Source organism: Manacus candei, unplaced genomic scaffold (assembly GCF_025592945.1).
Source record: "Manacus candei isolate 608988 ecotype Guabito, Panama unplaced genomic scaffold, ASM2559294v1 h1tg000092l, whole genome shotgun sequence".
NCBI classification, from domain to species: domain Eukaryota; kingdom Metazoa; phylum Chordata; class Aves; order Passeriformes; family Pipridae; genus Manacus; species Manacus candei.
In genome coordinates, this window is record NW_026138140.1 from 437,894 (window position 1) to 464,261 (window position 26,368).

The window sequence follows — 26,368 nt, forward strand, 5'->3', positions numbered from 1 at the left end:
TCCTCTGGTGTTTTCTGGGCACACAACTACTGCAGACTGTGGGATGTCACCTAATAACCTCTGGAGGCAGATCTCCTTGTCAGCAATATGTGCAATTATTGTCCTGTTGGTTACTCATAATAGAAATGTGCATAGATCATCAATAGATTGGTCCATGCACACAATTCATTGCACTTTGTCATTTTAAAGGCAGGTGAAAGCACTACCTGAAAAAAACACAGTGCAAAGTTTTCCCAATGGAAAAAGAAAACTTGAACTTTATTTAAAATATTTTTGCTTGCAGTGCTTTTTTCAAAAATTAAAAAAAATAACTAAGCTGTTTCTAGTTTTGCCTACAGTTCTTTTTGAACAATTCAAAAAACTAACAAAACTAAGCTTCTAAGTTTCTAAGTTTTCAGAAGTGCAAAAAAATTCAAGATGCTTTCTCGAAAAATTCAAAAAAATAGCTTAACTGAGTTTCTAAGTTCCAAAGGCTTCACAACTACAAAAAACTGGGAGGTATTTGACATCCTGGAGAAACAATTCCGGCATGTTTTCTTCCAGTCTCAGTCACTGTAATCCCTGCCTGGTGGAGTGTGACAGGTCTGTCAGGCTCCTGGTCAATACCAGAGCACGGGTCTCTCTGATGACTTCAGCAAAGATCTCTGGAAAAAGAGAGGGAGAGAGAAAACCTTTGGTTGCTTTCATACAACAGGCACATCTGACAGAGGACACTCAGCAAGTACAGCTACTTGATTCAAAGGGCACTTGCAAAGCCTTTAGAATTTCAGCAACTGCCTCATCAGTGTGAGCCTTTTGACAGCCTTCCTACCGCACATCGTGCTTATTTTCCTTTGCCACTCTGCCAGCACATCATGGCACTGCATCCCTTCATCCTCAGTAGCTCACAAAGCCTTGTGTTTTATGGAAAATGGCACTGCAAAGGCCACGTGGGATGGCAGGTTACAGGCTGAACTGCACCCCCTCTACAGCTTTTAAAGATGCACCACTGCTTGCACCATAGGAGAACACAACAGTTTTAATGACAAAACTGTACAATAACAAGAGGAGCAACAATTCTAGAAATTGCTACTGGCAAATACTGGTCACGTGCCCAGCAAGGACTCCAAAATTCAAGTGCTGCTCAGGAGCCAAGTTCCTTTAGCAAGTGCTGCTCCAACAGGGCAGGTCTCACACATCCCTCCCTCTCTCTGTCCTCCCAAAAGAAGTGCTCCTGAAGAAGCAGGAGCCAGAGTGGCTGCAGGGCCATTCTTGCCTGGTGTCTTCAGGAACTACAGACAAGGGGTGTAAAACAGATACTTACTTTTCAAACTTCAGCAGAGACCTCCTTGGCTTGAAGGTGACATCGGCAGAGAAGGCACTGGGAAAGGCTTTGTGACATGCCCTGCAAATCCCAGAAAAACCACAGATATAAAGCTGGTTAGAGAGAGAGGCCTAAACCAATTCCAAAGCCTGGCTTTCTTAAATTTCAAGAGAAACTGTGTATTTGCCCCAGGCATAGTCTATTCTCTAGGCTCTCCCCCTCTCACCTTCTTCCTCAGCAATCCATCCAAGAATGGAAGTGGAGACTTGGCTTCTCACCTGGCTGCTCATAATGCTCAGTACCATTAAACTTTTCCCAAGCATGGAGAAATTCAGTAGCAGGTTTCCTTGCACAGTGGCTAAAAGAGCAGGAAGGCTGCAAGCAGCACATTTCTCATGGCCACTAGCCAAGGCAGGAATGGGTGATATCCATTCCCACTTATTTCCCTCTTAAGCACACACCAATTGCTGACTCTCCATTACTGACTACAGTGTCAAGGAAAAGCAAGCAGTGAGAAGCCACCTAATACACTGTGCAAAGTCTGGCTTAACACACACATAACAACAACATTGCTGGGGAAGAAGGTGAGAGGGGGAGCACCTGGACAATAGACTGTGCCTGGGACAACACAGAACACAAGCCACTGGTAAACAGCCATGGAATTGATTTTAGAACCCAGAAATGCAAAGATCCAGCTGCAAGGGTCATGAACAATTTTGTAAAGAAGCTATAAATCCTTAAACCTGGGCTGCAGACAAAACTGCAAGTTTCTTATTTTTAAGCAACTCATCCTTTCTTTTTATCAACACCTTTATTTTCACACTAATATTGTCTTTACAGTTTCCTACAAGTACTGAAACCCTGACTAATCTTAGAGTATGTTTCTAAAGAAAATCACACAGCACCCACGGGTTGCTGGAAACATCCCACCAGTTATCCTGGATGCCTACTCTGATGCTCTTTGACAGCTCCGTGTAATTTCCCTTCACTTGCCAGTGCTTGGTGAACAAAGGATCCCTGGGGTTATCCATGGCAGGCAGTTTGTCAGCCTCGGCTCTGTGTCTCTTCCAGGTCTCAGCTGTGTCTCAGCTCTGTATCTTTTGGGTCATGTCTGTTGGCTTTGGTGCAGGATGTGCAGGAGTCACGGCTGGCTGGGGTGGGGGCAGCACGTCTTTCTTCTGGGTTTCAAATGATGGTTTTGATGCTCTGGAGATGGGAAGCAAAGTTGTGAATATGGTGTATATACATTGTAGGGATTTTTTTAAGACTCAGTTACATCCTCTACCAACTCTCTTTAAATTCCCCTGGAAGTGTGAGACAACTTGTTAATACAGAGGATTCAACCAAAGCGAAATGAAACTTTGTTCAGTTCATTGTGCATTAGATATCACACCTTTATCAGCCAACAACACACAAGTTGCTTTTCAAGTAGGAGCAAGTCTCAGGACTTGTCCTTGGAGCCAACACTTGCACCCAGACTATCAGGACACTGCAAAAAAGGTATCCCTCCAACACAGCCCCTTGTCGCTGAGTGAAGGGGTAATTACAGCAACTAAACTCCCTGGGACAAATCACCCAACAAGGCAAATAAACTGCAGCACTGTCTCTCTCTCCTCCTTATGGTACATGGTACCTTCTGTGGTCAGAAATACCCCTCCTGACATCTCCTCTATGTGCTTTGACTGAATTAGACTGACTTGCCAGCTCAACTAGACAGCACTTACAAAGTTGAGAGGATTCAATGGAGAGAGACTTAAAATGCTCTGCTTTTAAATGGCAGAGACCATCCCATTTAATAATACAGTGGCATATCAGATTAGTGATCCTCTGAAGTTAGGATGACCAGGGGACACCAAATAGCACCTTGCTTCACCACTGCTCAGTTACATCATTTTTATTCAGCGTTCCAAGGTTTCCAAGAACACTCCAAGAACAGTGAGTCCCAGCTCACAGACTGCAGCATCAGTCCCTGGAAGACTGGGCCCTGATCTCCAGTGGACTGGGGTTGCTGTCCTCCTTCCGGTGCCTCTTGGACCCATCGTGCACCAGGGGCTTGCCAGGCCTTTTGATTCCCACAATCCTGTGGGTCTCCAAGCCTGAGGAGCTCTCTGAGTCACTGCTGCTCCCTGACTCGGAGCTGCTGGACGGAGATGATGCCACACTCCTGGGCTGGGACTGTAGGGGAATGCGCGGCCACCGTGTGCTAAAACTAGAAAGGAGCATGGAGAGTGTTACTTACTTATTATAGGGACATGGCAGTATTCAGAAATAAAACTGAAACCCTCTGTTTTGGCAATGAGAGGAGAGGGGAGAAGGCCAGAGGAATACATTGCCATATTCAAAACATAAAGCACTGGAATGAAAAAACCTCTGGAAATAATAAATCCTTCAACGGGGTCAGACAAACATGTAAGCAGGACATCACTGCTACATTCTGAAGCTGCATTTGGCTAACTAAACTCTCAAAACCCACCAAAAGTGGCCAGGGCTTTTCTGAAAGCCCCAGTCCTCAAAAGTAAAATTTCCAATAAAGGCTACCAGATTTCAGGATGTTCATTTCGTAATTCTCCCCCTTAAGTTTTCCCTTCTTCATCTGTGTTACTTGGTCAAGACAAAAATGTGGGTCAGTGCTGCCTTACAGGAAAAATTCTGGGCTTCTCCACCTTTCTTCCTCTAATGCTGGCCAGGGGCACTTTAGTCTGTCGTGAATATTACTTCTGACTAACAATACACGACAGAAACCAGGAACCCTTTCCCGTTTTCCCCTCCCATAAAAAAGAAGTTTGTTTTTTTGGTAAAATACCTGTCTCTCGGAGAAACAAGTGCAGAAGGAGGCTTTTCAGCAACCTGTTTTGGTCACAAAAAAAAAGAGAAGACGGGAAGGAAAGGTTAGCTCAAGGAACTCAGAACAGTGCAACAAGGTGAGATGATTCCAAGGCACGTCTGTGTGCCTGGTGTGTCCAACATCCCAAACTGACTTGGTTGTCATCGCTCTCCTCGCTGTCACTGAGCTGCAGGTCGTCCAGGAGCACGCTGAAAGACAACCAGAACAGAAATATCAGCCAAGGCAGACACATTCTCAAGCACCAGAAACTGAACAAGATTTGGGTTGGGCTTGCCAAAACAAACTAGCCTCCCCCATCCCTTCTGAACGTTTGGCTCGTTCAGGCTGCAAAAGCCTGTCACTGCCTGAATGGGTGGTAAAATGGTAACACACAACCAAGCATTTCATTGGGCTTTCCAGCTGACCTGGGGATATTGGGCAATGGAGGTCAGGAGCAAGGGCTGCCATCTAGAGGCAGCAAAGACCAAGCTCAGTGAGGGAATGCTGCTCGCAAAAGGCTCCCTGGCCCAACCTGTAGGAGGGAAGGAGTCTGATCCTTGCACAGGAAGAGACTCCCATGCTCTCAGCCTGCACTGCTCCCCAAGGCTACGACATTAATCTCTGGGGGGGTTTCTTCAGTTTTGGTTTGCTTTCAACACAGACAATATAACCATTCCATGGCTTAGTGGACTTGGCATTGCTGGATTAATGGTTGGACTTGAGGATCTTAAAGGCCTTTTTCAACCTAAAGCTTTCTGTGAGTCCATCCAGAAATAACAATGTTTCATGGGTGAAAATTCCCTGCACTCAAGTTTTCTAAGAAAAAACAGACTGATAAAACTTAATCTTCAGAATCCTCAAGGAGCACCAGTTTTTGTGCCTTCCAGGTTCTGTCAAGTAACTGCCCAGTAGAGCTGGGAACAGTCTGGTTACTTACGATGGTCTTGGCTGAGAGCTCAGCAAAGTTCCTGAGGCTGTGCCAGACTGCTCTGCACATCAAACAGGAATAGGTTGGATTAATTTGCCTCACTTGTAGCCTGTTTCACCCTATCATCTCTGAGCACCAGATTGGAAAGTCACTTTCTTCCAGAACATCTTTGCCACTGAGATTATTCATCACTCCATGGGCTTTCCCAGTGGGGTTTCCTAAGGGGGTTTCCTAATGAAATACTGCTTGTGCCCTGCTGGACTGCTACCTTCATTTCTAGGTAATTAATGTTTACAGTCTCTAAGGCCATTTCTAAATTCATCCCTGATCAACAAAGCAGAGGAAATCATCCTTCTTAATCCATGTAAACAAGTGATGTTCCCCACAACATTTCACACACCACACACAACATGACCTGTCAATACATAACTGGGTGTTTGCTTTGGATTTCTACTTACCCTGATTCTGAGCTGCAGAGCCGTCTGTGCCCTAGAAAGGAAGACAAAGTGCATGTTGAGAATGAAATAAATCAGCTCTCTCTCAATAGCACTTTTCCAATGATTGGTTTCCCAGGTGTTACCTACTGGACTAAACACTTTGACTGGCTTGTCAGTCTGGCAAGAGTCTGGCAGAGTTCTTGCCAGTCTAAACTGGCCTGACATACCTTAGCATGCACAGAAACGATACATGCTACTGCCACCAAAAAAGTTTAACTACAGTGTGTAAAACCATGCTCCCAGGGTTTGGGAGGAAGAGGGAAGAACAGCAGAATTTCTGCTCGTCTAGACCCATTCACTGTCAGGGTCATGGCAAGGCAGGAGCCTCCCTGCAGCTCTTCTTTAGCAAAAACAAGAGGGAGGGACGACCTTTCACCCCAAGGACCCCTGAGCAGCCTTCTCAAGATCCTTTCTTTGGGCGAATCTTTCACCTGTGTGCAGCAGCCCTCATAGGATGTTTCCTAAAAGCAAACCAGCCCAGCCCTGCTCCCCAGTCACCACCCCTGAACTGTACATGCAGCACACAGGGCACACAGCCAGGGCTGCAACCTCACTGTTTCTTCCTCCTCCCTCTCCAGCTTCAGCACTGGAGGACTGTATTATCAAATAGATGTTGATCATTGAGGCCAAACAGAAGTAACCAAGGATGACAATGACAATGCTGAAACAAGCAGAAAGTGAAGCCATGGACTTTTTACTGGAGCTTACAGAGCCATTATCCAGAACGCCTCTGCACAGAAAACAGTCAGGGGCCACAGCCTAAAGACTGCAAAGGAGGATCATTCAGCATATTCACCAAAAGTTTCATCTGTCAGCTTCAAAATGGACTAAGCATGGAATTAACACTCCAGAAGTACTAGACAACGATGCCAAGGGACAAGGGGGAACACTTCCAGCAGAAACCACCAGAGGTCTAACCACGCTGTTACTGAGGGTATTTCACTGACAAACTCCAGAAGGGAAGCAGCATCTCTGACACACCCCTGACACAAGGGGACACCTGAAGGACAACACTATTTCAGGTCTCCTGTCCTGCCTGCACTCAGACAGCAGGCAGGCTGAGGCAGGAGGCTGTATTAAGCAGCTCCTACATTTCATTTGCACTCACCTCAGGTGCTGGTGCACTTGGAGGGTCACTCACATCACCATCACTCGAGGTGGTCTCCGAGTCAGAGGAGCTCTCTGAGTCACAGGTCTCGGAGCTGCTGGATGGAGATGATGCCACACTCCTGGGCTGGGACTGTAGGGCACTGCAAAGCCACCAGGAGATGAAATTACAAAGAAGCATGGGTGAAGATTATTTATTTATTATATTGACATGGCAGTATTCAAAAATAAAACTGAAACCCTCTGTTTTGGCAATGAGAGGAGAATACATTGCCATACTCAAAACATAAAGCACTGGAATGAAAAAACCTCTGGAAATAATAAATCCTTCAACTTCAACCCAGTCAGACAAATATGTAAGCAGGACATCACTGCTACATTCTGAAGCTGCATTTGGCCAACTCAACTTTAAAAACCCATCAAAACTGGCCAGGGCTTTTCTGAAAGCCTCAGTCCTTTCAACTGGAAAAAAATTTCCAATAAAGGCTACCAGATTTCTCGTTTTGTATTCTTCCCCTTAAGTTTTCCCTTCTCCATCTGTGTTCCTTGGTCAACCCAAAAATGTGGGTCAGTGCTGCCTTACAGGAAAAATTCTGAGCTTCTCCACCTTTCTTCCTCTAATGCTGGCCCGGGGCACTTTAGTCTGTCTTGCATATTGCTTCTGACTAACAATACATGACAGAAACCAGGAACCCTTTCCCATCTCCTCCTCATATGAAAAGGAGGTTTGTTTTTCTCCTTATCTGGTCTAGCTAGAATTTTGGTAAAAAACCTGTCTCTTGGAGAAACAAGTGCAGAAGGAGGCTTTTCAACAACCTGTTTTGGTCACAAAAAGAAAGAGAAGAGGGGAAGGAAAGGTTAGCTCAAGGAACTCAGAACAATGCAACAAGGTGAGATGATTCCAAGGCACGTCTGTGTGCCTGGTGTGTCCAATATCCCAAACTGACTTGGTTGTCATCACTCTCCTCACTGTCACTGAGCTGCAGGTCGTCCAGGAGCACGCTGAAAGACAACCAGAACAGAAATATCAGCCAAGGCAGACACATTCTCAAGCACCAGACACTGAACAAGTTTTGGGTTGGGCTTGCCAAAACAAACCAACCTCCCCCATCCCTTCTGAACGTTTGGCTCGTTCAGGCTGCAAAAGCCTGTCACTGCCTGAATGGGTGGTAAAATGGTAACACACAACCAGGCATTTCATTGGGCTTTCCAGCTGACCTGGGGATATTGGGCAATGGAGGTCAGGAGCAAGGGCTGCCATCTAGAGGCAGCAAAGACCAAGCTCAGGGAGGGAATGCTGCTCACAAAAGGCTCCCTGGCCCAGCCTGCAGGGGGAAGGAGTCTGATCCTTGCACAGGAAGAGACTCCCATGCTCTCAGCCTGCACTGCTCCCCAAGGGACAGAAAGCACCCTCTGTGCACCAGAAGCTGTGCATGTTCACACTCTCTGTGCTCAAGGGCTGCCAATATTTCTCCTGTCACAGGGCTCCTTGTTTTCCTGCTGAGTCTCCTGATACACATACAAGAGTCAACGCTATTTCCTGTTCCTTCTGGACACTGGCTGGGGCCTGACTCATGAACCCAGAGAATTCCTCCAGTGTCCTTCCAAAAATGAGGGAAAAAGCTTGGGAACCAGCACAGTGATTTTACTTAATCAGGTCACAACTCTCTTCATTGCAACCTCATTTCCATCCAAGGGCTCTCTGTGAGAAATTTTTCTCATGGGCATAAGAGAAAAATAAGATGCCAACCCCTCATCACAGCACAGTTCACAGCAAGAAAACAAATATGGATGATCACCAATGAGCCCCATCATCCTGGAAAAAGGAGGAGAACACTGGTGTTCCTGAGGACTGTTAGGAAAACTACACAAATCTTCACACTCTTTCATTTCAAATTATGAACGAAGAGAACGAGATTTACGGCTCTGTGGGTCACCTCTAAACACCCTGAGCACTTTGGTTTTATGTTTACATGACAATAGAGGAGCAAAATCCTGGAATAAAAAAGTGATTCCCTTACATAAACACTATCCCCATTACCTACACAAATCCTTTTACACTCCTACCAAAGCAGTTGACACACATGGGGGCATTTTCAGGGAAATAGGTCCATGTCACTGCCAAAGCTGGCCACGGTCTCACAACCAACAGCAATTCCACAAACCACAAGTGGTTCATCTGCTCTTATCCACAGACCAACTTCACATTTTCTATCCTAGCCATTCATTTATCAGATTGCACCCCTCCCTGTCATTACAATGAGAATACGAACACAATTCTGGTTCACAGGCAAACTGCAGCGTGCCTGGATTATACATTTCTAACTGGAGCTTTCAGGATAACCCCACAGAGCTGAAGCCAATTTTTAACAGCAACCTCAGGCAGCCAGGAACCAAAGCCTATGGCTAAAGGAGAAACCAAGAATGCTTTCCAATCTCCCCCTCATATAAAAATGAGGTTTGTTTTTCTCCTAATTTGGTCTAGCTACTAGTTTGGGAACAAACCTGTATCTTGGAGGAGCAAGTGCAGAAGGTGGCTGTTCAAGAACCTGTTGTGTTCACAAAAACAAAGAGGAGAGGGGGAAGAAACGTTAGCTGAAGGAACTCAGAGCAATGCAAGAAGTTGAGATGATACAACATTGAAAACTGACCTGGTTGTCATCACTCTCCTCACTGTCACTGAGCTGAGGGACAATTGGAAGCCAACTGAAACTACAACCAGAACAGAAATATCAGCCAAGGCAGACACATTCTCAAGCACCAGACACTGAACAAGTTTTGGGTTGGGCTTGCCAAAACAAATCAACTTTCCCCATCCCTTCTGAACGTTTGGCATGTCCAGTCTGCAAAAGCCTGTCACTGCCTGAATGGGTGGGAAAATGGTAACACACAACCAGGCATTTCATTGGGCTTTCCAGCTGACCTGGGGATATTGGGCAATGGAGGTCAGCAGCAAGGGCTGCCATCTAGAGGCAGCAAAGACCAAGCTCAGGGAGGGAATGCTGCTCGCAAAAGGCTCCCTGGCCCAGCCTGCAGGGGGAAGGAGTCTGATCCTTGCACAGGAAGAGACTCCCATGCTCTCAGCCTGCACTGCTCCCCAAGGGACAGAAAGCACCCTCTGTGCACCAGAAGCTGTGCATGTTCACACTCTCTGTGCTCAAGGGCTGCCAATATTTCTCCTGTCACAGGACTCCTTGTTTTCCTGCTGAGTCTCCTGACACACATACAAGAGTCAACGCTATTTCCTGTTCCTTCTGGACACTGGCTGGGGCCTGACTCATGAACCCAGAGAATTCCTCCAGTGTCCTTCCAAAAATGAGGGAAAAAGCTTGGGAACCAGCACAGTGATTTTACTTAATCAGGTCACAACTCTCTTCATTGCAACCTCATTTCCATCCAAGGGCTCTCTGTGAGAAATTTTTCTCATGGGCATAAGAGAAAAATAAGATGCCAACCCCTCATCACAGCACAGTTCACAGCAAGAAAACAAATATGGATGATCACCAATGAGCCCCATCATCCTGGAAAAAGGAGGAGAACACTGGTGTTCCTGAGGACTGTTAGGAAAACTATACAAATCTTCACACTCTTTCATTTCAATGTATGAACGAAGAGAACAAGATTTACAGTTCTGTGCGTCACCTCTAAAGACCCTGAGTGATTTGATTTTATGATTCCATGGCAATAGAGGAGTAAAATCCTGGAATAAAACTTTGATTTCCTTATCTAAACACTATCCCCATTACCTACAGAAATTCTTTATCACTCCTACCAAAGCACTCGACACACATTAACACAGTTCTGGTTCATAAGCAAACTCCAGCATGCCTGGATTACACATTTCTAACTGTAGCTTTCAGGAAAACCCCAAACAGCTGAAGCCAATTTTTAACAGCAACCTCAGGCAGCCAGAAACCAAAGCCTGTGGCTACAGGAAAAGCAAAGGACACTTTCCCACCTCCCTCTCAGAGAAATCGGAGTTTTGTTTTTCTCCTAATTTGGTCTAGCTACTAGTTTGGGAACAAACCTGTATCTTGGAGGAGCAAGTGCAGAAGGTGGCTGTTCAAGAACCTGTTGTGTTCACAAAAACAAAGAGGAGAGGGGGAAGAAACGTTAGCTGAAGGAACTCAGAGCAATGCAAGAAGTTGAGATGATACAACATTGAAAACTGACCTGGTTGTCATCACTCTCCTCACTGTCACTGAGCTGAGGGACATTTGGAAGCCAACTGAAACTACAACCAGAACAGAAATATCATCCAAGGCAGACACATTCTCAAGCACCAGAAACTGAACAAGTTTTGGGTTGGGCTTGCCAAAACAAATCAACTTCCCCCATCCCTTCTGAACGTTTGGCATGTCCAGTCTGCAAAAGCCTGTCACTGCCTGAATGGGTGGTGAAATGGTAACACACAACCAGGCATTTCATCGGGCTTTCCAGCAGAGCTGGGGATATTGGGCAATGGAGGTCAGCAGCAAGGGCTGCCATCTAGAGGCAGCAAAGACCAAGCTCAGGGAGGGAATGCTGCTCGCAAAAGGCTCCCTGGCCCAGCCTGCAGGGGGAAGGAGTCTGATCCTTGCACAGGAAGAGACTCCCATGCTCTCAGCCTGCACTGCTCCCCAAGGCTACAACATTAATACTTCGGGGGTTTTCCCTTCAGTTTTGGTTTGCTTTCAACACAGACAATATAACCATTCCATGGTTTAGTGGACTTGGCATTGCTGGATTAATGGTTGGACTTGAGGATCTTAAAGGCCTTTTCCAACCTAAAGCTTTCTGGGAGTCCATCCAGAAATAATAATGTTTCATGGGTGAAAATTCCCTGCACTCAAGTTTTCTAAGAAAAAACAGACTGATAAAACTTAATCTTCAGAGTCCTCAAGGAGCACCAGTTTTTGTGCCTTCCAGGTTCTGTCAAGTAACTGCCCAGTAGAGCTGAGAACAGAGTCTGGTTACTTACGATGGTCTTGGCTGACAGCTTGGCAATGTTTCTGAGGCTGTGCCAGACTGCTCTGCACATCAAACAGGAATAGGTTGGATTAATTTGCCTCACTTGTAGCCTGTTTCACCCTATCATCTCTGAGCACCAGATTGGAAAGTCACTTTCTTCCAGGACATGTTTGCCACTGAGATTATTCATCACTCCATGGGCTTTCCCAGTGCAGTTTCCTAAGGGGGTTTCCTAATGAAATACTGCTTGTGCCCTGCTGGACTGCTACCTTCATTTCTAGGTAATTAATGTTTACAGTCTCTAAGGCCATTTCTAAATTCATCCCTGATCAACAAAGCAGAGGAAATCATCCTTCTTAATCCATGTAAACATCTGATGTTCTCCACAACATTTCACACACCACACACAACATGACCTGTCAATACATAACTGGGTGTTTGCTTTGGATTTCTGCTTACCCTGATTCTGAGCTGCAGAGCTGTCCATGTCCTAGAAAGAAAGACAAAGTGCATGTTGAGAATGAAATAAATCAGCTCTCTCAATAGCACTTTTCCAATGATTGGTTTCCCAGGTGTTACTGACTGGACTAAACACTTTGACTGGCTTGTCAGAGTCTGACTGGGAAGTGTCCCAGAGTCCAAGCTGGCCTGACATACCTTAGCATGCACAGAAATGATACGTGCTACTGCCACCAAAAATGTATTACTGGCACATTAGATGCCAGTAATAGAAGTATTTAAAAGAAGTATTTAAAAACTTTACAAGAAGTATTTAAAAACTTTACAAGAAGTATTTAAAAACTTTACAAGAAGTGACAAGCAGCTTAACAGAATCAGCAAATATCTTTTGTTGACAATGAAGTTCAAATGGCTTTTGTACATCAACATCTGCCTCCTCTGGCTCAAAAGTCTTACAACTCTAAAAATACAAAACTTGCTAAAATCAATTGAAAAGAGGAAAGATCATTTTGCACCATCTCAGCCCACTCCAAAACACTCAGCAGCACAATCGCTTCTAATTCTCAGCAAAAGAGTGCACTGGAAGCAGCTGCTTCACAACTCGAGATCCACTGGGCTCAAAAGGAGGTGGAAAGCACATGCAAGGGGCAGGAAGCTCTCTTGTACTTCACCAACAGCCCTGGTAAAAAGGGGCTGGTTTACCTTTGTTGAGCAAGGCAATTTGGCAGGCTCTGCTTTTGGAGGCGACTGCAGAGGTGATACAGGACGTGAAAATGAGTAGGTCATTTCCTGGAAAACAATTGAGAGAAGCAGCTCTCAGGATATTTGCTGAGACACAGAGAGGAAGTTTCACATTTCCCAGGGGTGCCTACAAAAATAGCAAAATGCATTCCTAACAGGCAAGAACACAGGCTGACTGGTGAAACACAAAGGGATTCCGGACTTCCAGCTGGAGTCCTCAGGCTGCAACCCCAGCCAGCACACGGCATTTTCACACCATGCACAGGGAAGGGGTGACACGGACTCAGACCCAGGCACTGGGAGCCTGTGTGCTGCCCACAGAGCAAAGATGGAGACCTCACCTACGAATGGATGCACTGCATAGGATTCCCCAGGACCCTGGAGTGGTTCTCCCACCCCTTGCTGTGACTGGGACTCCCCCAGCAAATGAAGCCGTCTGGATGAGGGTAATGGATTAACGGGGTAACTGGGGATGTACCTTCTTAATCACTGTTCTTTACTGGTATAGGAATGATTAGATGCATTACCTTGCTCAGTTTGGTTGTTGCCTAAACAATGCACGTGCTAAGCCTACTGCCATATTAAATGCAGTATTTTGGTTTGGTGTTGCCATAATATTGCTAATAAAGCAGGGCCCTTCTCTCTACTGCTGTTTGTGTCCTCTCTGTCACCCATCAATTGGCAAAACACGCTGGCAGCACGGACACGAGGCAGCATGTCCAGTGCCTTGGGAGGAAGGAAGGTCAGGAAAGGGAACTCCTGACTTGAGGATGGAGCAGCTCTGTCTGTCTCATGTGCCTTGTCAGTGTGGCTCTTGAACTGCACTAGACTCTATTACACTCACACCCTGAGAGCAAGGTTGATCTGACAACTCCAGCTGTATCTGAGGCTGACTTTGATCTTTACTGCTCCTCAGCACAGCCCACAACACACTTGCAGCAACAGCAACACCCACTGAGTGAGCAGAAGTGGAGTGCTGTGTTTTTCCCCACCCTTTACCTTAATGCACGCAAAATAGAAGGAAACACAGAGCTCTGTTCTTTGAGAGCACCTACCCTCAAAATGTCCTCAATGGATGGCACATCCGTGGAGTTGGTTTGCTGAGACAAGAAAGAGGGAAGCAGCATGAGTTTGTTGGGGTTTTTTCCTGACATGAGACCAGCAGGCACTCAGCAAACATTTGCTTACCAACTGCTCTAGGCATGGCATGTAAGACTATTAATAACAAAATGCTGGTAAGGACTAAAAGCCCCTTCAGAAGGGCAGTTGCTTTCCTTGAGTTGCTGTTGAAGCAGCTGAGCTCTGCCTGCAAAGGCCCAGGCTGCCTCTGCATTTCAAAGAGTTTCACAACTCGAGATCCACTAGGCACCAAAGCAGGTGAAAGCACATGCAACAGGCAGAAAGCTCTCTTGTAATTTACCAACAGCCCTGGCAAAAAGGGGCTGGTTTACCTTTTCTGAGCATGGCTCTGCTTTTGGAGGCGTCTGCAGAGGTGACACAGGACGTGAAAATGAGAAGGTCATTTCCTGGAAAACAATTGAGAGAAGCAGCTCTCAGGATATTTGCTGACACAGAGATGAAGTTTCACACTTCCCCGGGGTGCCTACATAAGTAGTGATATGCATTCCTAACAGGCAAGAACACAGGCTGACTGGAGAAACACAAAGGGATTCCGGACTTCCAGCTGGAGTCCTCGGGCTGCAACCCCAGCCAGCACACGGCATTTTCACACCGTGCACAGGGAAGAGGTGACACGGACTCAGACCCAGGCACTGGGAGCCTGTGTGCTGCCCACAGAGCAAAGATGGAGACCTCACCTACGAATGGATGCACTGCATAGGATTCCCCAGGACCCCGGAGTGGTTCTCCCACCCCTTGCTGTGACTGGGGCTCCCCCAGCAAATGAAGCCGTCTGGATGAGGGTAATGGATTAACGGGGTAACTGGGGATGTACCTTCTTAATCACTGTTCTTTACTGGTATAGGAATGATTAGATGCATTACCTTGCTCAGTTTGGTTGTTGCCTAAACAATGCACGTGCTAAGCCTACTGCCATATTAAATGCAGTATTTTGGTTTGGTGTTGCCATAATATTGCTAATAAAGCAGGGCCCTTCTCTCTACTGCTGTTTGTGTCCTCTCTGTCACCCATCATTTGGCAAAACACGCTGGCAGCACGGACACGAGGCAGCATGTCCAGTGCCTTGGGAGGAAGAAGGTCAGGAAAGGGAACTCCTGACTTGAGGATGGAGCAGCTCTGTCTGTCTCACGTGCCTTGTCAGTGTGACTCTTGAACTGCACTAGACTCTATTACACTCACACCCTGAGAGCAAGGTTGATCTGACAACTCCAGCTGTATCTGAGGCTGACTTTGATCTTTACTGCTCCTCAGCACAGCCCACAACACACTTGCAGCAACAGCAACACCCGCTGAGTGAGCAGAAGTGGAGTGCTGTGTTTTTCCCCACCCCTTACCTTAATGCATGCAAAATAGAAGGAAACACAGAGCTCTGTTCTTTGAGAGCACCTACCCTCAAAATGTCCTCAATGGATGGCATATCCGTGGAGTTGGTTTGCTGAGACAAGAAAGAGGGAAGCAGCATGAGTTTGTTGGGGTTTTTTCCTGACATGAGACCAGCAGGCACTCAGCAAACATTTGCTTACCAACTGCTCTAGGCATGGCATGTAAGACTATTAATAACAAAATGCTGGTAAGGACTAAAAGCCCCTTCAGAAGGGCAGTTGCTTTCCTTGAGTTGCTGTTGAAGCAGCTGAGCTTTGCCTGCAAAGGCCCAGGCTGCCTCTGCATTTCAAAGAGTTTCACAACTCGAGATCCACTAGGCACCAAAGCAGGTGAAAGCACATGCAACAGGCAGAAAGCTCTCTTGTACTTCACCAACAGCCCTGGCAAAAAGGGGCTGGTTTACCTTTTCTGAGCACGGTTCTGCTTTTGGAGGCGACTGCAGAGGTGACACGGGACGTGAAAATGAGAAGGTCATTTCCTGGAAAACAATTGAGAGAAGCAGCTCTCAGGATATTTGCTGAGAGACACAGAGGAAGTTTCACACTTCCCCGGGGTGCCTACAAAAATAGCAAAATGCATTCCTAACAGGCAAGAACACAGGCTGTCTGGTGAAACACAAAGGGATGCCAGACTTCCAGGTGGAGTCCTCGGGCTGCAACCCCAGCCAGCACACGGCATTTTCACACCGTGCACAGGGAAGGGGTGACACGGACTCAGACCCAGGCACTGGGAGCCTGTGTGCTGCTCACAGAGCCAGCTTGGACACCAGGATACAGTTTTGCATCAGACCTGGCTTGCCTTTGCACGAGTGGACTGGAATTCCAGGGAAGGAGCAGCAGCAGTGCCATGCACAGGCGGGTGCAAGGACTCAGGTGCGTGGTCCTGCTCAGGGCTGGTGCTGGCAGCATGGACACGAGGCAGCATGTCCAGTGCCTTGGGAGGAAGGAAGGTCAGGAAAGGCAACCCCTGACTTGAGGATGGAGCAGCTCTGTCTGTCTCACGTGCCTTGTCAGTGTGGCTCTTGAACTGCACTAGACTCTATTACACTCACACCCTGAGAGCAAGGTTGATCTGACAACTCCAGCTGTATCTGAGGCTGACTTTGATCTTTACTGCTCCTCAGCACAGCCCACAACACACTTGCAGCAACAGCAACACCCGCTGAGTGAGCAGAAGTGGAGCGCTGTGTTTTTCCCCACCCCTTACCTTAATTCACGCAAAATAGAAGGAAACACAGAGCTCTGTTCTTTGAGAGCACCTACCCTCAAAATGTCCTCAATGGACGGCACATCCATGGAGTTGGTTTTCTCCAGGAAAGGTTCAAACTCAGATGATTCTGATGTCTTAGAAATTTTAAGTGGTTGTTCTGTCACTGAGCTCTGAAATGTCTTGGTTTGTCTGGAGCTCGGTTCACGACAGTTGCTCCTGGTCTGTGACCTGGATTTGAACTTCCTTGGAAACCATATGACCTTCCGCAAATTCTTCCTCATGTACTCCTTGAAATCATTGTAATCGCCGAGGACGTTCCTAATGCGCTTTGACAGCGCATCTTTGTTATCAGTCTGCAACACAAGAATAGAGAGCTGGAAAGTTCAGGAGCACCCCAAGAGATCCAGCTCAGCAAGAGGCATTCCTCAGGATCTTAACTGAATCACCCTGCATCAGCACAAATGAAGTTAGGCAAGCTGGTCTACATCCTGACAGTCTCTCCAAAGCAAAAGGGACTGCTCTGGCCACTGCCAGTCATTCCAAGCCAAGTTTGCAGGTGCACCTGTAGCCTTCAGGAGCACCAACATCAGATCCACTTTTTATCACCACAGCTGCAGACAGACAGGCAGCCAAGCTGCTCTTGCTCTCCCTCCTGCTACAGGAGACCAACCCCAAGTCCATTGTGCTCTTGCACAGCCAGCAGAGCTTTAAGCACATCCTCTGAAGAACTGAAGTTCAGCAGATGGGAAGATGCTGTGTTTGCCTGTACCATGCTCAAGTCTGCTACACCCCATGCAGAAGGCACAGTTCTCCTTCCTCTCCTTCCCCTCCACACCCCACTGCCATTACCTTGTAGGGTTTTGCAAAGATGGGAGTCTTCCCAGGGAACTGGTCTTTCTCCCCTGGAGCCTCCCGTCTCCTCTTCTCTTGCGCCTCAAGACGAAGCAAGTCTCTGTTCTTCTTGGACAAGCTTTGACAAAGAGAAAGAGAAAGGATGATGAACATCTTACACCAGTGTTATCAACCCCTTTATACTCTGTGCAGAACCCATGGTTGTCAGACAATGCCACATGTCCAGCATGACAGTAATTGGGAAATCCTCAGACTGGTTACAGCTGACAAATCAGTTGGGGCAAGCAATTGCTGTCCCACATAGGAATGAGACACACAAGGGACAGCATGCATCTTTCTTAAAAGGTATTTCTACTCCTGATACCATCCATCAAGAAGGGTGGGAAGGGAAAAACTGTCCACCCATTTAATTGTGAAACAAATTGAGAAGCAGTCAACGGGGGTCATAAGCACATGAGCTGGCAGATCCCCTTGCAGTGATTGGTCTGAGCAACTACCATTCTTGTTCTCCTTCAGACTTCTGCCCCAACTCTCCACCTGAGGGTAAAAGGGAATCCACTATTTTGAAGGTATTGCCACTTTCAGAGATTGAATTTTGCCTACTTTATAATCAAGCTTGAAAACTCACTCTCTACTTTAAATGGATATTTGGAAAGATGCTGACCTGGGACACCATAGAGTTGCATTTAAAACAATCCCATAAATTGAAATCTCAGAAATTCAGAAAACAGCAGGTCAGATCACCCTGTTCCTCCTCAGCCACATCTGCCAGCACTCAGTTCCACCAGCCCCACAGCAAAACACCAGGAAAGCTGTGTCACACACCCTGCACAGTGACTTCATGGAAAACCAGACCCTTTAAACTACACCTCATCAGTGAAATACCACGGCAAAAGAAGGGAATCTCCTGCTCTAATATTTATGGACATTGGGGAAGGAAAAGCATACAGGCATAGTGGATGCAGGTATCTCTCTCCTGTGTCTCCAGACTACTGTCAACACACAATTTCTAGATTCTTCTTCTCAAGTGCCCCAGTTTGCAAGGCAAGAGCCTTGTCTTCCCCAGCACTGACGTTTTCTCAAATACCACATCAGTCATCACCTCCTGCAAGTTTAAACATCCCTAAAGAAGAGGCAGAGCTGCCTCGTCTCATGCTGAGGGGCTGTTCTTTAAAAGAAATAAGTTGTATCACACTAGATGACATTCCTAATTCAGACCAGGAGGGTCTGCTGTCTACTGAAACACCCACTTTTTTAAGAGAAGTCTGTACCTTTTTTAATATAAGCTTCCACACCCCTGTGGAGACACCATTTCTGCCCATCGTTCCCGTGGCCAGGGAGGGTGTTTGTCAATTTGCTCTTCCCGGTTTTTGAAAACCTGTGCTATGCTGTAACTCAGAACACTGCAGAGTTCCCCCAGGCTCCCTGTTGGGAAGCCAGGCAGAAAGCCTCGGAGATCCACAGTCAGCTCAGGCCCCGTGTGGGCGGGATTGCCCCCCACACACCAGTGAACCGGGGCTGTGCCGTGCGGGCCAAGGCGGGAAACCTTCCCCACAGGCACGGCCGGCATGGACCAAGGGCACAGACACACAGACACAGAGACACACAGACAGATACAGACACACACAGACACACAAACACACACACACACACACACACACACACACACACACACACACACAAACACACTCCCTCAGGGAGCACCGCGGGGCCGACACTCGCTGCGAGAACTCTGCTCACGCCACAGAGACCAAAGACCAGAGAATGACTCAACAGAGATCTCTCCCCACACCAAAGACAAAATGACTCAACAGAGATCTCCCCCCACACCACCAAAGACAAAATCCACCACCGAGTTCATGGTGGTGGTAAACTTTTCCAGGCTTCCTGTCATTATTCCTAGCTTTTCCCACTTCCTTCTGTTTTTCCTTTTTCTCTCTCTGCCTCTCTTGGACTTAATCCAGTTGAGTTATCGTTTTGGATTCCAACATTTGACCTGGTTTCTGTCTTAATCTCACTTTTGGGTACTTTGGAACTTAAAATCCTCCCCTCATTTAGGGATAGAGGCACACTCTGTACCTAAGCGGGTTGGAAGAGCAGGATGTCACCCAGGCTTGGGTCTGTCACAGAAGCTATGAAAATACCAGCATGCTCTGAAGCCACTCTCAGGGACATGACAATCCTGACTTACTTCTCTCCCTCGGGGATTATATTTCTTGCATTGAGGAGGGGATTAGTTTTTTGAAACCATCTCGACACTTGTCACAGCACCTGGGAGGTTAAGATTACACCCAACAAGTTCCTACCTCTCGTCGTTCTTCCCCTTGTCTGGGGGTTCCATTATGAGTGACTCCAATATGAGTCAGCTTCCCTAGAAGAGAAAAAACAGATATTCAGCAGGGAAGGGACCATCGGATAACAATAGTGCAAGCCACAGAAAGACACAGGCCACTACAGATGGGAATCCTATCACACCTCCCCCTCAGCCTGCAGCTGGAAAGCCTAAGGGACAGACACACACACTAAGAGGAGAGTATGGATCTGAAAGCAAATAAACATTTCATATTTCTTCCCTCCTCAGAATCATGAAAACCATAACTTTGGTTGCTAAATCAACTGCCTTAAAAGAACAAGGTGCCCACTGGAATGGAAAAACAAAGAAAGGTGGCACAAGTAGGAAGTGTGTTCTAGAAGAAGTAATTCCAGTTTTCTTTCAACTTCTGCTGGATGGGCCTCACGTTGTCCTAACTTAGGCAGACAGAGATGCACACACACAGAGGACACTTGTTCTGTCACCAGTTTATCCTTAACGTGGCTATAAGGCCTGTGAGCAGCCAGCAGTGACATCTAGATTTCAATAAACAATCCAAGACTTTTGCAAATGCCTTTGACAGGACCAGGTTTGCAACCACTGATGCCCCATGGATTTCAGGTTGCGTGGGCCTTATTAACGTGGCATTATTTTTTCTACAACACACAAATGCTTTTGCAACCAAGCTGTGTTTAGGAACACAGCCTTTCCTCCCTGATGTCCACTTGCCTGGCTGGACAATTTAGTTCAGATGGCTTTTCTTGTTCTACAAGCAACTGTTCTATTCTTTGTCATTGCTTGTTATTTGTGCCTTTTGCTCAAAAAGCTTGATACAGTTTGTTGCTGCACTCATTTTCAGTCGTGTGTGTTGCATCTTTCCCTGCAGCTCCCCACAAACTGATGTTTCAGGGGACTCCAAGATGCCAAGGATTTCCTTACCAGCTACTGTCCTACGTGACTATACAGCCACCACCCACAGACGAAAGCAGGCACCCAAGTGGCCCTGATTGGAATTTTTACAAGTGTTTTACAGTGCTGTAGTTGACCAGACCAATTGCTGTATCCCTTAGCTGGATATAGTTGATCCCCCTTCTTTCTGCCTTTCTCCATCAAGCCACAGGCAAACAGCTGCTCTAATTGAACATGGAAGCTCCTTGGAAACTTGAACCTTATGAACCCAGTCAAGAGCTTCCCTTCCCTTCAACGCTGCCATCACTAACATTGACAGGGTGGGAAAAACTTGATATCTTTGCAGGCATTCAGTTCTTTGAAGGGACAGCTTGATGGACACTCACAGAAGAGACTGGATTCATAGAAGCATAAAACCAGAGAAGCATAGAATCATAGAACCATAGAATCACAAAATCACAGAACCACAGAATGGTTTTGGTTGGAAGGGACCTTACAATTCCAACCCCTTTGCCACGGGCAGGGACACCTTTTCCTAGGCCAGGTTGCTCAAAGCCCCATCGAGCCTGGCCTTGAGTTATCAAGAAATTCTGATGGCCAGTGTCATTAAATATATAAAATGTACATATTGCTTATTATAATGGCTTTGATTACTAGCACTGAAAAAATAATAAATCAAGAGCTTTGGATTCATTTCCGCAATTGGGGTTTTTCCACACAGGCTTTACCATCTTCCTCTGCAGTTACTGACTGCAACAGCTCAGCTGTAATTCCAACTAATCCCCGTGCCCAGAGTTGCTTTTGCCACAGATCTGATGGGTCTCCCCTCAATCATCTCTTTCTCAGCAGTGGGACCTTTTGGTAGCACCTGGGCCACAACCAAGGGGGCTTTGCACTGCCAAAATCATCCTCCTTAATGAGGGATTCCATGACTATCCTACTCCTCAGAGACACTTGAGTTTAAAGCTGAGGCAGCAGCAAGCCTTACCGGAACATTCCCTTCTACTTGAAATTAATCTTTCCCACTGCAGGCTGGATAATATTAATAATAAAAATAAATAAATTCCCTGGAGAGATTTCTTGCAGAGACAATTGTTTTCAGCTTGCAGAGGCAGTAGCAAGAATCTGGATTTCAAGCTGTTCCTGCTGATCTACAGTGATGGAAGGCAGCAGACACAAGTACCTGCCCTTTTTTCCCTCCCTTCCGGACAAGCAGGGAATTACCTTGCACAAACAGGCTTTCCAGGCAAGGAAGGACTCACAGACTGACAGTCCAGATACACAGTCTTTCTGGACAAGGAATGCCTCACAGAGTGGTGGTCCAGAGAGACAGAGGCTTTCCAAAGACTGAACACCTCACAGAGTGAGGGTCCAGATAAACAGAGGCTTTCCCAACAAGAAATGCCTCGCAAAGTGATGGTCCAGGTAAATATGGTATTTCTGGACAATGAACACCTCACAGAGTGAGGGTCCAGACAAACACTCGCTTTCCACACAACCAACCCCTCTCGGAGCGAGAGCTGCGCTGCGATCCGTGCGGCCGCACACCTCGCAGTGCTGCCGAGGGACGGGCTCTGCCCTTGGCAGGTGCCCGGTTGTCACCTGGATGTCACAATCACAGAACCCTGCCGGGGCCCAGCCCACACACCCCGTTGGAACAGTGGAACTCGGCACTTCCCAACATCAGGATTCAGCACTATTGAGGCAGCAAAATGCCCAGAAGCCGAGATTACAACTGGCACGGCAAAGCGTTACAGTCACTGCAGGACAACAAGCCGCAGGACCTGCCAAGCTGCTCAGATTCATTTATGGCCCCAAAACAAGAGGTTGATGTTGGCCACTCACTTTGCAATTACAGATCACAATGAAAACCTGTTGGGCTTTGATGTTCTGAAAGGTCGAGCCTGGCATCTGCCCCATTGTGACAGGTGCTTTTTTGGTGCAAAGCTCGACCCCAATCCCAAAAGAAATCGGGAGGCTCTAATGCAGTTACTTCACGCAGCACCTACACACCCTGATCCAACAACTCCTGCTGTGGCACAAAGCGCAACTTTTGTAATTGGTACTAACTTGGAAAAGCACCAGTATTAACTCTGGATTACCAGCATTAAACACAAACAGAGCCTCGCCAACAGCTGGAGTGCCAAGTCCTGCAAACCTGACGGCTACAAGAAAAGAAGCCGTCTTGTATTGAGTATTGCTCTCTTGCCATCTTGCCTGAGTATTGATGGGGGGGAACTTGCACCTTGTGTACCCAAGCCAAGAGCTTCCCTTCCCTTCAATGCTGCCATCACTAACATTGACAGGGTGGGGAAAACTTGATGTCTGTGCAGGCATTCAGTTCTTTGAAGGGACAGCTTGATGGACACTCACAGAAGAGACTGGATTCATAGAACCATAGAAGCATAAAACCATAGAACTATAGAACCACAGAACCATAGAACCAGAGAATGGTTTTGGTTGGAAGGGACCTTACAATTCCAACCCCTTTGCCATGGGCAGGGACACCTTTTCCTAGACCAGGTTGCTCAAAGCTCCATCCAGCCTAGCCTTGAATTATTAAAAAATTCTAATGGCCAGTGTCATTAAATACATATAATGTACATATTTCTCATAATAGCCTTGATTATTAACACTGAAAAAATAATAAATCAAGAGCTTTGGATTCATTTCCGCAATTGGGGTTTTTCCACACAGGCTTTACCATCTTCCTCTGCAGTTACTGACTGCAACAGCTCAACTGTAATTATGACTAATTCCCGTGCCCAGAGTCGCTTTTGCCACAGATGGGTCTCCCCTCAACCATCTCTTTCTCAGCAGTGGGACCTTTCCCTCCCTTCCAGACAAGCAGGGAATTACCTTGCACAAACAGGCTTTCCAGGCAAGGAAGGACTCACAGACTGACAGTCCAGATACACACGGGCTTTCTGGACAAGGAATGCCTCACAGAGTGGTGGTCCAGAGGCTTTCCAAAGACTGAACACCTCACAGAGTGAGGGTCCAGATAAACAGAGGCTTTCCCAACAAGGAATGTCTCGCACAGTGATGGTCCTGGTAAATATGGTATTTCTGGACAATGAACACCTCACAGAGTGAGGGGTCCAGACAAACACTCGCTTTCCACACAACCAACACCTCTCAGACTGAGAGCTGCGCTGCGATCCGTGCGGCCGCACACCTCGCAGTGCTGCCGAGGGACGGGCTCTGCCCTTGGCAGGTGCCCGGTTGTCACCTGGATGTCACAATTACACACCCCACTGGAACGGGGCAACTCAGCTCCCTTGTAGTAGGGAGCTCCCAAGTAGTTCAAAACTGCCCCCTGCCCTCACAGAAGTACTGAAATCACCCCAGAAGTATCTTTACATCACATTCTTGGATCTATTGCATTACTCTTTCACTACCCTCACCTTGTCAGTCACTGAGTGCATCCCTACTTCATGTAGAGAAACCAAGGATTAAATGTCACTTACACACCCTCAGCAGGAGCTCAGAAGGGTCCTGGAAAATTCACCAAGCAGTCAAGGGATAATAAAACCAGTATTGCTTCAGATCACTGCCACCTTGGAGTGTCTCTGTGGCATCAGCCAGCCCTGTAAGTCATGGGCTGCCTTCTCCATGCCGTACACCCAGGAGCAGGAGATGGAGGTGGCACCGGCTCCAAAAGCCAGGTCTGAGCTGAACCCCAGCATGGTAAAGCACCAAAACAAGCTGAAAAGAAGTCAGGGGAGACTGACACATGGCAGTGAAGGGATTCAGAAGACAGCCCTGAGAGCCCCCTGAAGACAGCCATGCCAGGCAGAGTGATGCTTTTACCCTGCAGGGATCAGCTTCCGACCATGACTTTCTCTGCAAATTCTCTTCTGGATTTAAAGCTACTAAAAGTCTATTAGAAAGAGCCTGCATCAATCCCCTGATATCCTTGGGATATAGGGGTGAAACTAGAACTTCTTTCAAAAAAAAGAAACCAGAACACAATGAATGCAAGAAGTTCAGCTGTTCTCCGAGGAAAACAGCAGCACGTGCTCGCAGAGGGAGGAGTACCTCTCCACATCTCCTAAAGCTGCCCTGAAAGAACAAAAATCTATTCCTAATTAAAGCTATGTTTGATGCACTACAAGTAGGGAATTCACAGAGGAATTTGCTGTTGAATAAGTATAACATCTTTGCAGGGTGAAAAGCCTATTCTAGAACAGTCCAGGTCGCCTTTGCCATGATTTGTTTGCATTACCTTGGCAAAGCAGCGCCCCTGACACCCAGCTGGGGAGAGGAGACAGCCCAGCCAGACACCTGGGAAGCAGCCAGTTCCCAACCTTGGCCTTCTTGGCTGGGGGTTAGCAAAACTTCGGGCTTTGCCAACGCACCTGCCTGGAACCGGGGCAGAGGGGTCAGGGGCTGCTCAGCCACGCACACCAAGGTGCCCTGAGGTCAGGGTGGCTGCAGAAAGAGCGAGAAGCCCAAAGCCCCACCCAATGCCCAGAAGGGAGCTTCCAGTTTGGTGTGTCTGGCAGCACCAAGAGCTTCTCAGCCTGAATTTCAGGATTTCTCACTCCTGCTGGGGCCAGTCAGAGCTGGGCAAAGCCTCTGTGCTGGGGGAACACAGGGCGCCTGGTGTGATAGAGGGCAAAGTCCCCCCTGCTCCAGATCCCCGTCAGCCTGGTTACAAAAGCCACAGGGGGCACGTCCGGCACAGGGGCACTTACATAACCAGGAGGGCCAGTGACGCAGGGCAGAGCTGGGTGCTGGCCAGGCCTGGATGCTGACCAAAAAGTGGGAGCTGCCCGCAGCCCTGCCTCCAGGCAGCCCAACCACTGCACTGCTATGGAGCACAACCCCCCGGGGAAAGTCCAGTCCCAGGTTTGGCTGCCAGCTCCACCGTTCCAGCCCCTCTGGAGTTACAAACGTACTGGCTGGAAACTGATGACTGGTGGGCTTCTTTACTGAGGCACCAAGGTACCGTGAAACCAGGGTAACAGAGCTTGAAAAGTAGAAGTTGTGTTTATTTCCAAAGATGAACATTAGCATCGTTTCACCTGAGGACTGCAGTGCCCAGCCAAGGATCCTCAGCATCTCTACGTCAGAGAGTTCTCCATCAGTGCCCATCACTTTGCTTTTCAAGAGGAGGCCGGAGAGTAGCAATGTAGCTTAGGACATAAATATCCCACATAGGATTTGCAGAGCAGCTTCCAAACTACAGTTAGTCAGATAGGAAAACTCTGACTATGAAAACTCTGATATATGACTGTTTTGATCACGCAGAGTGTAGCCATTGCATCCGTTTCACTAGAAAAACAGCTGAGTTTTGTTAAGTGTGTTTGGAAGGAGGACACTGGATGGCCCCAAGGGCTACAACAGAAAGGTGCAGGGGGTCAGTCCCCAGGTGGTCCCTGTTACACTTCACCCCTCAGTCTCAAGCCTGCTAATAAGCAACACAACCTGCACAAGCAACACACGTGCCAGATACCCAATGCTTGGGCGTGTTGCAGGCCATACCATAGGCAGCAGGCAGAGATGCTCAACTTTAAAGCCAGGCAGATGTTCTCCACCTCAGACCTCAGCTGCCCAATGAAATGCATACAGGGGAGGATCACAGGAAGTTCCTTCACTGCCCCTTACAAATGCCAGGGTGAGGTTCTATAACAAAATAATTCAGAACTGTACAAAACTAGAGTTAAAGCTCTCTAGTATGGCCCTTCTTGCTCTTCCCCTCTCCTCTCAGCTCAGGGTCATCATTCTGGCAAGCTGGAATTTCAGCCCC

The 26,368-nt window shown here is 47.3% G+C and overlaps 1 protein-coding gene across 2 annotated transcripts in view; it reads right to left on the reverse strand.

Moving 5' to 3' along the window:
- Nucleotides 1-2,301: 2,301 nt before the first annotated feature.
- The window catches only part of LOC127460941 (AF4/FMR2 family member 1-like), a 29,209-nt gene continuing 5,142 nt past the window's right edge, over nucleotides 2,302-26,368 (reverse strand). Inside the window, exons 2-24 of one of the 2 annotated variants that reach the window (XM_051768065.1) lie at nucleotides 19,700-19,764; nucleotides 17,391-17,511; nucleotides 16,595-16,894; nucleotides 15,736-15,810; nucleotides 15,340-15,384; nucleotides 14,261-14,335; nucleotides 13,865-13,909; nucleotides 12,771-12,857; nucleotides 12,069-12,099; nucleotides 11,620-11,671; nucleotides 10,833-10,893; nucleotides 10,687-10,730; nucleotides 9,311-9,371; nucleotides 9,165-9,208; nucleotides 7,607-7,661; nucleotides 7,432-7,475; nucleotides 6,661-6,802; nucleotides 5,514-5,544; nucleotides 5,065-5,116; nucleotides 4,282-4,336; nucleotides 4,107-4,150; nucleotides 3,255-3,512; nucleotides 2,302-2,509 (exon numbers count right to left, since the gene is read on the reverse strand). In XM_051768065.1, coding sequence (XP_051624025.1) covers nucleotides 3,266-3,512; nucleotides 4,107-4,150; nucleotides 4,282-4,336; nucleotides 5,065-5,116; nucleotides 5,514-5,544; nucleotides 6,661-6,802; nucleotides 7,432-7,475; nucleotides 7,607-7,661; nucleotides 9,165-9,208; nucleotides 9,311-9,371; nucleotides 10,687-10,730; nucleotides 10,833-10,893; nucleotides 11,620-11,671; nucleotides 12,069-12,099; nucleotides 12,771-12,857; nucleotides 13,865-13,909; nucleotides 14,261-14,335; nucleotides 15,340-15,384; nucleotides 15,736-15,810; nucleotides 16,595-16,894; nucleotides 17,391-17,511; nucleotides 19,700-19,734 — 1,746 coding nt within the window. In that variant the 5' untranslated portion in view covers nucleotides 19,735-19,764 and the 3' untranslated portion in view covers nucleotides 2,302-2,509; nucleotides 3,255-3,265. Of the gene's footprint in view, nucleotides 2,510-3,166; nucleotides 3,513-4,106; nucleotides 4,151-4,281; nucleotides 4,337-5,064; nucleotides 5,117-5,513; nucleotides 5,545-6,660; nucleotides 6,803-7,431; nucleotides 7,476-7,606; nucleotides 7,662-9,164; nucleotides 9,209-9,310; nucleotides 9,372-10,686; nucleotides 10,731-10,832; nucleotides 10,894-11,619; nucleotides 11,672-12,068; nucleotides 12,100-12,770; nucleotides 12,858-13,864; nucleotides 13,910-14,260; nucleotides 14,336-15,339; nucleotides 15,385-15,735; nucleotides 15,811-16,594; nucleotides 16,895-17,390; nucleotides 17,512-19,699; nucleotides 19,765-26,368 lie in introns of both variants that reach the window. The other variant, XM_051768066.1, reaches the window with a different exon arrangement.